The following is an 11512-nucleotide window of genomic DNA, read 5'->3' on the forward strand; positions in this document are numbered from 1 at the left end:
TTCTCTCTCTCAAATAAGTAAATAAATAAATAAAATCTTAAAAAAAAAAAAGATGGTGGTTTTCACTTTTACATACTTCTGGACTTTTTACTTTTTTTTTTTTTTTAAGATTTTATATATTTATTTTAGAGAACAAGAAGGGTGAGTGACATTTTTACTTTTTTTTTTTTTTTTTTTTTAAGAGAGAGAGCCTGCGGGGGTTGTGTGGAGTGGTGAGGGTCGAGGGGCAGAGGGCGAGGAGAGAGAGAATCCCAGGCAGGCTCCACGCTCAGTGTGGAGCCCAGTGTGGGGCTTGATCTCACAACACTGAGCCAGAAGCAAGAGTTGGATGCTTAACCAGCTGAGCCACCCAGGTGCCTCTGGACATTTTAAATTGGTCAGAGGAGGATATTCATTAAATAAAAGGGACCATGATTAAGGAGGGCACGTATTGCATGGAGCACTGCATGTTATACATTAACAATGAATCATAGAATACTACATCAAAAACTAGTGAAATACTGTGTGGTGACTAACATAATATAATAAAATAATTAAATAATAAAAGGGACCAGGAAATTTCATGGGATTTGAACTTTTTATCCAGGGGCAGGGGAAGAACTAGGACTACAGAAAAAAATGTAAAAGGAAAGAAGTGTGAAGACAAAAGCTGCTTTGTAATTATATTGCATAAGTCATGCTTCGTTCATTGAAGTGATCCCACTTATTTTCAGCTTTGTTGAGGGATAATTGACAGATGTAACTGTGTATGTTTAAAGTATTCTGTGTGATGATTTCACATGCCTGTACATAGTGAAAGTATTACCAAGATCAAGATAATGAAAGCATTCACCACCTTACAGAATTAGCTTTTTTTTGTGGTGTTGACATGGGAAACAAAGGCAAAAGAAAAAAAGAAATTTCCTTACTGCCTGTCCCCACCAGGATGTCTGTTGGCAATTATACTCCCAAGCATTGGCCCCCTGCATACATCTGAAGGGTCTTATGACTGAATTTTTACTTAACAGTAATAAATGACCTTTTCCTAACAGTTGCTAGCCCCCTCAGGGTCCTGTTACAAAATACCTTGGAAGTTTGTGCTGTTGGTAACCTCCTTCCAACTTTAAAGTATATAATCAGTTTCCTGTCACAACCCCAGTGAAGCTCCTTCTGCCCACGGGTCCTGTCCCCATGCTTTCATTAAACCACTTTTTTTTTTTTTTAAGATTTTATTTATTTATTCGACAGAGGTAGAGACAGCCAGCGAGAGAGGGAACACAAGCAGGGGGAGTGGGAGAGGAAGAAGCAGGCTCATAGCGGATGAGCCTGATGTGGGGCTCGATCCCATAACGCCGGGATCACGCCCTGAGCCGAAGGCAGATGCTTAACCGCTGTGCCACCCAGGCGCCCCTCATTAAACCACTTTTTGCACTGAAGACAACTCAAGAATTCTTTCTTGGCCATTGGCTCTGAACCCCAACATTTTCTGCATCATTGTTCGCTTTAAAAATAGACTTAGGCAGTTATTTTGTCAACAAAAGACGGATTTATTGGAGGAAGACGAGAACTGCACTACGAGACAAGCAAGGGCCAAAACACAGGCAAGTTTGGAATTCTGAGAGTGGTGGCTTCTCACTGAGGGAGCTGTTGCTTGGAGGGATGAGGAAAGCCTGTTCCTTCAGCCTGTGAATGGTATCCTCCTGAGTTCAAGTTCATGCAAGGTCAAGTCCATCTCTTCCCCTTGGGTGTGCAATGGACTGTGAGTGGTAGGGCGTGAGGGCTCCCTGTGCCCAAACCTCCCCACTTCATTTTAATGAGGTTTGCCATTACTAGTTTTCACAATATACATTTATATTGTGGGATGATTATTAATTAACACATTCATCACCTCACATAGCAGACCTCTGTGTGTGTGTGTAGGCTGGTTAAGATACTCATAGTTCATGGCAACTTTCAAGTACACCATACCATATATATTATTAACTATCATCACCATATTGTACATGAGATCCTCAGAACTTATTCTTTTTTTTTTTTTAAGATTTTATTTATGAGAGAGAGAGAGAGAGAGCGTGTGCGCGCGCGCACAAGCTGGAGGAGGGGCAGAGGGAAAAGGAGACTCCCCCGCTGAGCGGGGAGCCTGATACCCAGCCCTGGGATCATGACCTGAGCAGAAGACAGACACTTAACCAACTGAGCCACCCAGGTGTCCCCCTCAGACTCTCATGGGTGTGTCACTGTTTCTTCGAGATAGTAATTTCATCTCATTTGGATATATAATGTCGACGTTAGAAATAGAAATGTCATTATTTTACCAGAGGCCCCCCGCAATTTTTTTTTTTTTTTTTTTTTTTTTTTTAGGAATAGCAGATAATTGGAATCTGACACACACAAGTCATGGCAAAACCATAGGCAGGGGAAGGAAGCGGCTTTGCTCATCCCTCCAGGCAACAGCTCCCTCAGTGAGAAGCCACCACACTTGAATTCCAACTTGCCTGTGTTTCGGCCACAACTTGTTTGTCTGGTAGTGCAGTTCTCTCGTATTCCTCGAATGAACCCATCATTTATAGAGGAACACGGGGAGGTGGGAGGGACTGTTAGAAAGGAAAAGCCCGTTGGAGTACTTTGGGAGTTCTGCATGTAGTGGCTTCTCATCGACTAACTGGGCTGTTGCCTGGACAGAATCTTCCTCTTGCTGAGGTCACGTAGGCTTTTTCCAGTTGGTTCTGCGAAGGGTTGTGTGTGTTATAGCATGAAAGCTTCCCCTTCTGGGCTCCTGACTCCATTTTCTTTTTCTTTTTTTTTTTAAAGATTTTATTTGTTTATTCGACAGGGATAGAGACAGCCAGCGAGAGAGGGAACACAAGCAGGGGGAGTGGGAGAGGGAGAAGCAGGCTCATAGTGGAGGAGCCTGATGTGGGGCTCGATCCCGTAACGCCGGGATCACGCCCCGAGCCGAAGGCAGACGCTTAACTGCTGTGCCACCCAGGCGCCCCATGACTCCATTTTCAGTGAGGTTTGCTTTATCCAGTTTCAGAGGAGATTAAGACAGGAAGAAAATGAAAAGAGAAGTTTCGAGTTTATAAATTCATGCAACATGAAGCTGTCCGGTAGATACTCTAGAAGCTGCTTTCTAAATTTCACAGGTCTTTGGTTGATGTACATTCTTTTTTTATTTATTTGTTTCCATTTCAAAATACACATGCACAATTGTCAAGAAAAGGGTTTTCGTCTCATCCTGCTCATCCCTAACACTCAAATCCTGAGAATCTTCCTTACAGCGCCTCAGAGGCTCAGGGAGATGGGTATTCCCCCTGTTTTACAGATGAGGGCCTGAGGCACAAGGAGACGAAGGTCGCGGGGGAGTCCCTGAGTGTCCTGAGATGAGCAGCACAGCGCCCAGCACAGGATCAGCTTCTCTCTTTTCCTGTCTGCCGTGCAGGAACTGGGGGGGAAGCTAGTGATGTAGGTCAGGGTCTTTGCTGGCATGTGGAAAACATGACATTTTCATAAGGAGCTTGTCTAGAAAGGTTTCCTTTGGCCACAGAGAAAGAAAAATTAGGAAATTATGAGACACAGGCAAGGAAGAATGGAAAGATTCCAGAAATGACGAGATAAAACAACAGGACGTTGTGGGGCAGGGGAGGGGGGAGAGGTCTGGCTGGCTCAGCCGTTAGAGTGTGCGGCTCTTGATCTCAGGGTGGTGAGTTTGAGCCCCGCGTTGGGTGTAGAGATTACTTAAATAAACTTTAAATAAATTAAGAACAACAACAGGACGGGGGATCTTCTTGTGACCCTCTGCATCCCTCATCCCTCCTTCCTTCCTTCAGCCGTGAGCAGTTAGGGGCCCTCACCTGGAGCAGTTTCTGGAGATAGGGGATGAGAAGCACCGGGACCTGACCCCCAGGACCTTCACCTTCACAACAAACCGCTGGGGGCCAAAGTATTCAGGACAGCAGAGCTCAAAGCAGGGCCAGAAGGTGCAGTCGGGGCCACAAAAGCGAGTCCGATTCAGAGGCAGAATGGTGTCATCATCGCAGCACTGCTCCCAGGGGTTGTAGATCTGGTCCCCACACCTGGGGGCAGGCTGGCACAGCCACAGCCCGGAGGCCATGGGGGCATCTGGCGGAGACGCTGATGGTGTGGGTCCAAGGAGGACCAGATACCCAAGGGCAGCCTCCTCCCTCCCTGTTCTTCCCAGTCCTTGTCCTTACCTGTAACTACCTTCGCACACAGGAGGAAGGAGATTGCTATGCAGGCCGAAACTTGGGGAGAAAGAAAGGGGGGCTCTTTTTCGGTTCCTAATTCCAACATGCAGGGGGCTTCCTGCACACACCGTACCACACAATTCTGAGACACCAGCAGGGGGTCTGAGAATTCAACTCCAGTTTGACCCTGTCAGAGACAGAATCGGATTCGAACAGGTTAAGGGCTCAGTCCTCCAAGGCTGTGCCCCACCCCACACTGCAGATGCTAGTCGCAGGCCCCGGGTGGTTACCTGTGCTTTTGACCCACCAGCGACAGATGGGAGGTTCCAGCCACCTTCTCCTGAGGTTCTTTGAGTTTGCTAGAGCGGCTCACAGACTCAAGGGGACACCTCGTTATGTTTACCAGTTTATTAAAAGGTATGATAAGGGATATAAGTCAACAGCCAGGTGAAGATCATAGGGTGAGGTCTGGGGAAGAGTGTGGCGCGTCCATCCCTCTCCGGGTGCGCCGCTCTCCCCAGAGCCCAGGGAGTCACCAGGCTGGAAGCCCTCCAAAGCCCATCCTTTCGGGTTTTTACGGGGGGCTTCACTGCACAATCATGACTGACAAAGTCATTGGCCATTGGCTGATTCGGTCACTAGCCCCTCTCCCCTCCCAGGAGCTAGGGAAGGTGGGAGTAAGAGTTCCACAAAGTTCCACTCCTTCATTCACAGGGTTGGGCCTCCTGGCTCCCGGCTCCCATTCTTAGGTGGGGTCCAAAAGTCACCTTCATTAATAATAAGACACCCATTTCACCTTTACAATTCTGAATCATTTTCACAAACCGTGAAGACCAAATATACCTGAGGAATATATTTTGGTTATCTGAATGACCAAATATATATATATATATTTTAAAGATTTTATTTATTTGACAGAGAGAGACACAGCAAGAGAGGGAACACAAGCAGGGGGAGTGGGAGAGGGAGAAGCAGGCCTCCCGCTGAGCAGGGAGCCCAATGCAGGGGTAGACCTGGGGTCATGACCTGAGCTGAAGGCAGATGCCTAACAACTGAGCCACCCAGGCGCCCCCAAATATATATTTCTTATAAATCATTATATGGCAAGGTGGAGCATGGGGCGGAGAAAGTGGACGTGGGGTCCTCAGGGAAGGCAGGTGAGTATGGAAGAAGCCGCAGGTTAAGGTGACTTAAAGGTGCGGGTTTTGGTTTGGGGCCACTTCTGCAAGGGAGATAGCTCAGGCAGGCCTTGAGTGGCGGGGGCTTTCCAGGGGAGGGGCATTCAGCGAAGACTGAGTCCTCAGCCTTGGCTCCCAGAAAGAAGGTTTCTGGTTTGTTAAAGAATGGAGCTGTTTGTCAGAGATGCTTCTGAGGTGACCACGGGTGGGCGTGGGGGGGGGATGAGGCTGAGGGTTGGGAGCTGTGCTGGGGATGGGGTGAGAGGATGCTAGCATTTGGGGTCCTCCTTACCTGAGATGGAGGTTCGTGGTGTCATGGCTTCTGAAGAGGCTCTCGAACAGTGAAGGAGGACGATCACGTCTGGAACTTCACTGTAGACAGCTGCCCTAGCCTCTTGTCACAGTTTCTTTTTTTTTTTTTTTTTTTTTTTTAAAGATTTTATTTATTTATTCGACAGAGAGAGAGAGAGACAGCCAGCGAGAGAAGGAACACAAGCAGGGGGAGTGGGAGAGGAAGAAGCAGGCTCATAGCAGAAGAGCCTGATGTGGGGCTCGATCCCGTAACGCCAGGATCACACCCTGAGCCGAAGGCAGACGCTCAACCGCTGTGCCACCCAGGCGCCCCTTGTCACAGTTTCTGATTGAGCCGTTCTGGTCAGGCCACCCCCAGCTCTCCAGTGGATTGTATGGGAATCACCAGCACATAGTTGCCTTAGGAGGGGCCTCGCTGGTCTGCCTTTAGGTGCAGGCCCCCGAAAAGAGAGTATCACAGACTGACTCATTGCTGCTTCCTGGGCTACCCCAGGCTTCACCTGGCTGCAGCTTGGCCCCCACCCAGGTTGAGCTTCTCAGCAGTTTGCATCCTCGGCACTGAAGGGAATGAAGACTTCATCGTAGCAACACGCGTTACACATCTCCAGGCTCAGCCCCATCCACATCCCTAATTCAGTTTCCCAGCTCGTGCCCAGTGCCATACACGTCTTGGTTCCCACTCCAAACCGAATTCTCTAAAAATTTTTTTTAATTTTTATTTTATTTAAATGCAGTTAATTAACATAGAGTGTATTATTTGTTTCAGAGGTAGAGTTCAGTGACTCATCGGTTGCATATAACACCCAGTGCTCACATTATCACGTATCCTCCTTAATGTCCATCATCCAGTTAACCCATCCCCCCACCCACCTCCCCTCCAGCAACTGTCAGTTTGTTTCCTAGAGTGAAGAGTTTCTCATAGTTTTTTCTCCCTCTCTGATTTCGTCTGATTTTATTTTTCCCTCCTTTTCTCTATGATCCTCTGTTTTGTTTCTTTTTTTTTTTTTAAGATTTTATTTATTTATTTGACAGAGATAGACAGCCAGCAAGAGAGGGAACACAAGCAGGGTGAGTGGGAGAGGAAGAAGCAGGCTCCTAGTGGAGAAGCCTGATGTGGGGCTCGATCCCATAACGCCAGGATCACGCCCTGAGCCGAAGGCAGACGCCCAATGACTGCGCCACCAAGGCGCCCCCTCTGTTTTTGTTTCTTAAATTCCACATATGAATGAAATCATACAATATATGTCTTTCTCTGATTGACTTATTTCACTTAGCATAATACCCTCTAGTTCCATCCATGTTGCTGCAAATGGCAAGATTTCACTTTTTTGATGACTGAGTACTATTCCATTGTATATACGCACCACATCTTCTTTATCCATTCATCTGTTGATGGGCATTTGGGCTCTTTCCATTGTTTGGCTATTGTGGACATTGCTGCTACAAACATTGAGGTGCAGGTGCCCCTTCAGATCGCTATGTTTGTATTAACTTCATTTTACAGAGGAGGAAAAGGAGGTAAAGATGTGTACCCACTGTCATGCAGGTGGTAGGGGCATAGTCAGGAGTCTAACCAAGCCTGGCTACTCGGAAGACAGGTACCCGATTCTCTTCATTCTGGGATGTCACTACCAGCTGCTCTGGTCCAGCTCGTCCAGGCCCTTTTATTATCATCACTTACCACTCATCACTCTCCTGGGGACAAACAGTGCCTCCCCTTCTCTCCCCAACAAGGCAAGTGGTAGGATCTTCTGAAGTACCAGTATGAACCAATTCCTCTCCTGCTTACACCTGTCCAGGATCCCCAGGGCCTTTGGTTGGCATTCAGACCCCTCACCGTGGCCTGTAGGCTCTTTGTCGTCTGATTTCTGTTGATATATCCCCTTCTGATGGTTCCCACTCATGCCATACTCTTTCTTCTCGGATTTCTCCAAGCCAACCCCTCTGCCTGGAATTCCAGCTTCTTTGCCACTTCAGTTTGCCAGTAAATTTTCATTATGGATTCCAACAGTACCCTGCACTTGGCTGGATTAATACCTATCCACTGACCACTCCTTCTGTGTCCTACCCTGTGCTGGGAGTCCAGCAGGGACCATGACATCCTTGGTCCTGTCTTTCTGAGGCTCACAGTAGATGGGGAAGACAGACCCATCCCAGGATAGTGACAGCCCCGGGTAGGTACCATGGGGGAGTCCAGAGGGTCAGAGAGGACTTCTAGAAGAGCCATGGGATCAGCATAAGCAAAGGCCTGGGGATAAAGGGGACTTGGAGGTAGGACTCAAAGATGTTGCACTGGGTCAGAGGTTACCCATGGACCAAACACTCAGTGAGGCTCTGGGGCTTGTGGTGGGAATGTGGGCTGTGACCAGGCCAGCCAGCCCCAGTCCCTGCTGAAGTGGAGGCCACACACCAAGGGGGGGAGAATGCCAAAAACAACAAAAGAAGCAAAAACAGACAAGCAAATGATTAAAACAATCAGAGATTGTAATAGGAGCTAAGAAATCACGCGAGTGCGGAGAAAGCAGTGGGGGAGACCTAGGAAGCTAACATGGTAGAGGAAAACCCAGAGGAGGGTCGCTTCATAGAGATCTGAAGAAGCCAGCCACCGTGGAAAGGGAGTTCAGGCAGAGGGAACAGAATAGCGAGTACAAAGTCCCAGAGTCTGGTTTGGCCTCATTGGGGTGGCAGCAGGCCAGGGAGCCTGGAGTGAAGGGTGGGGCAGGAGGCCAGAGGAGACAGGAGGGCCACAGAGCTATGTAGGCCCTGGGAAGGAGTAATAGTAGTTATGATATTGGAGTATTTACGCTCCTGGCCCTGCCCTCAGCATTTTACATACATTATTTCATTGGATGCTCACAACCGTTGTAAGGGTGGTATTTTACCTGAATTTTAAAGAGGAGGTAACAGAGACTTGGTGGGGTTAACTGATTTGCCCAAGGTCTCACAGTGATGATGTGGCAAAGCTGGGATTTATGCTAAGACTTTAGGACCCCACCTCTTGGTTACAATATCCTTAAACCTCAGGAGGCTTATTGCCTATTGTTTGGTCATCATGCTGTCCCCAGCACCTAGAACAGTGCCTGGCTCACAGCTCAGGACACATTTGTTAAAGGATTAAGTGAACTTGGATTTTATAGAGATGGAAATTAAAGTTAGATACATAAAGGTTTCCAGTTGATACATGGTCGTAAAACACTGGCAGGATTTGAATTTGGGACTGCCTTATTCCAAAATCCTGGCTACACTATGTCCCAGTAGGGAGCATTGTGTACTCAGGATAATCCCAGACCAGCAAGGCCCTCTGGTTCTTCCTCAGGATAGAGGTCACCGCCCAAATCACCCAAAAGAGGTCTCCTTGGGCCACTGCAAAGGTAAAGGTCAAGGAACAGAGTGGGGGCTGAGGCCCCCTCCGCAGTGACTACAACAGGAAGCTGCAAAACACAGCCCCTTGCCAGCTACCACCCCACCTTTACTCCAGAGCCCCAGTCCGCAACCCCTCTGCAGAGCAGATCATCTGGAAGGACCTGGGAGGGGCGGAATCTCTGGAAGCCCCAAACCACCAATAATGTGATATCCATTGAAATTGTCATCCTGAAATTTTTTTTGTTCAAAATGCTTCCCTGGGAGCGGAAGGGTTTTTCAGTTAAAGCAAATGGCATATATGGAGGTGGGGTTTTCAGCATGAATCTTATTTTGCATTAATTTTGATTTAGAAAAATGTTCCGCTAATGTATTACTTATCTTGATCACGGAGGTTTTCTGTGGCACCTTCTGAAGTTTTGCACACGAAGTGTATGACTGCAGTCGCTTCAGTATACCTCAGTTATTTCTGTTACTAAGTCACGCTCTTCCTGACCTGCGTGGAGGCATTCTAGATTTATGTTGACGAGCATGAGCTCTAGAGTTAGTTTGGATTCAAATCCTGGTTCTGTATCTCGCTGGCTTTGTGGTCCTGGGCAAGCTGCTTAACTTCACTGGGCTTCGTTCAGTTTTCTTATCTATAAGTTTGCAGTAAGAATTAGCACCTAGCATAACTGTTTGTTGCGAGAATAAAATAAGGTAACACACATAGGAAAATATGGGTAATATTTTACACATATTATGTGCTTGATCCATGTTAGCCATTAGTATTAGTCTGACAGAAATAGTTTCATGAATTACTTTATTACTTCCCTGCCAGCCGCCAACATACAGGTAATGTTTGAGTAATTTGTTGTTTTAAACTCTTCTGTGGCTCTTGCATGCTTTTCAGATTTCAGTCACAGTATTTTTAGACACTCAGCTTCTTGACAGGCAAATGAATAGTTGAAGGATTTTAAAATTCAGATAATACATTTTGGCCTACAGTAATAGGAGGCTAGGTGATTTGGATCAACCCCCCTGCTGAAGACAACATAAGATGCTGGACAAGGTATAAAAATACCTTAAAAGCATCAAAGATCTGACAAGACAATGAGGAATAACTGAGCCAAGTTCCAGGAGATGATGGTAATTTAAAGAGTTAATCTTGGAATTTGGGGTCACCTTTACCCCACGGTCCTTTGCCAGTTCCAAAGAGCAACCCTCCCTCAAGAGGCTGGACATCCCCTGAGGATTGGTGGTCTAAATGTCAGTTTCAAGGCTGCCCAGGGTGGGGCCCATGGTGAAGTTTCTGTACTTTTGGCCTGCCCAATCCTCATACTTTTATTCTGTGGGGTTGCTTTTCCCTGTGCCCTAGATGAAATCGAAGGCGAGTCTCTATATGTATCTGGGTCCTCTCAGGTCATAACATGCAGCTTATAATTAAAACAGTCCTGTAAGAGTGTGAAGACTACAAACATGATATTTAAGAACGAAACTTTCCCTCTACCACCAGGTTCTCCTGTGAGTGGGAAACACAGCTCTGATGGGAATGTGGCCATCTCTGCACCTGACTTTCTTCCTTCTCTCACTGCCTGTGGCTTTGGTCTGTGGAAAATGGGGAAGGAAAAGTTCTTTTATGACTGTCACCTTGTGAAGGATCTAACAGGGCGTTCGTTAATGTCCTCTTACGGATGGTTCCCAGAGCTGGGTTCACGGGTGTGTGACCCACACTTAGAAAGGCTTTGAGCTTGGTTTAACGTCCTGCAATCACCGTTCTGAACTTCCTCATAGGTTTTGAACGAAGGGCACCACATTTTTATTTTTCACTGGGCCGTGTAAATTCTGTAGCTGGCTTTGCCCTCGCTCCAAGTGCCAGGAGAGCTCACTTGGACTTTCCTTGGTGAGGGCAGATGGATCTTTATTCTGGAAAGTACTAAGTCCTTCCTCAGCCCCAGGCAGCCAGCAGGGCTTCTAGCTGGTCTCTGCTGAGTGTCCCCTCTGCCTGATCTTCCAGAACTTGACCTCATGTGTCTGCTCTTGTTCATGGGCCCATGTCTGGCCCAGAGGGGTCGCCCCCACCCTCCCATCTCTGCTCAGCAACACTAGGGGCTGCAGGCTGCTCAGCGCAGCCTTCTCTCTCTTGGTCCACCGTACGGTACCTACACAGAAACTTGCCTTTTAACTTTTCCAGCTGCAAGTCAGGTAGCAATCCACCGTGTCCTAGGAGCACATATTAAATTCTTAAAGTCCATGGGCACCTTGAAGGTCTCTCTGTAGGCTTCAGTGAACAGAGAACGAACCTGCCGGCCCTCCCCTTTTTGAACTCACACACAACACCAACAACCGTCTTCAGAATTCCTCCCTTATCCCCAACTTCCTCTTCTTCTACACTCCCAAACTGAATAAAACCCTTTCGTGGTTTCCTGTCATATTTAAAATATTAGAACCAGATGCTTATTATAAACTAAGGGGAGAATGTGAGGAGTTTTCACC

At 47.2% G+C, this 11512-nt stretch overlaps 1 protein-coding gene across 1 annotated transcript; it reads right to left on the minus strand.

The window, feature by feature from the left end:
• Positions 1 to 3829: 3829 nt before the first annotated feature.
• On the minus strand, positions 3830 to 5682 carry IGFL3 (IGF like family member 3). Its single transcript, XM_045776337.2, has 2 exons — positions 5658 to 5682; positions 3830 to 4113 (listed from the first exon to the last, which is right to left on the minus strand). The coding sequence occupies exons 1-2, from the start codon at positions 5680 to 5682 to the stop codon at positions 3830 to 3832; spliced, it is 309 nt and encodes a 102-aa protein (XP_045632293.2).
• Positions 5683 to 11512: the final 5830 nt, after the last annotated feature.

This window comes from Ursus americanus, chromosome 21 (genome assembly GCF_024610735.1).
Source record: "Ursus americanus isolate L20-20 chromosome 21, mUrsAme1.1.p, whole genome shotgun sequence".
Classification (NCBI taxonomy): domain Eukaryota; kingdom Metazoa; phylum Chordata; class Mammalia; order Carnivora; family Ursidae; genus Ursus; species Ursus americanus.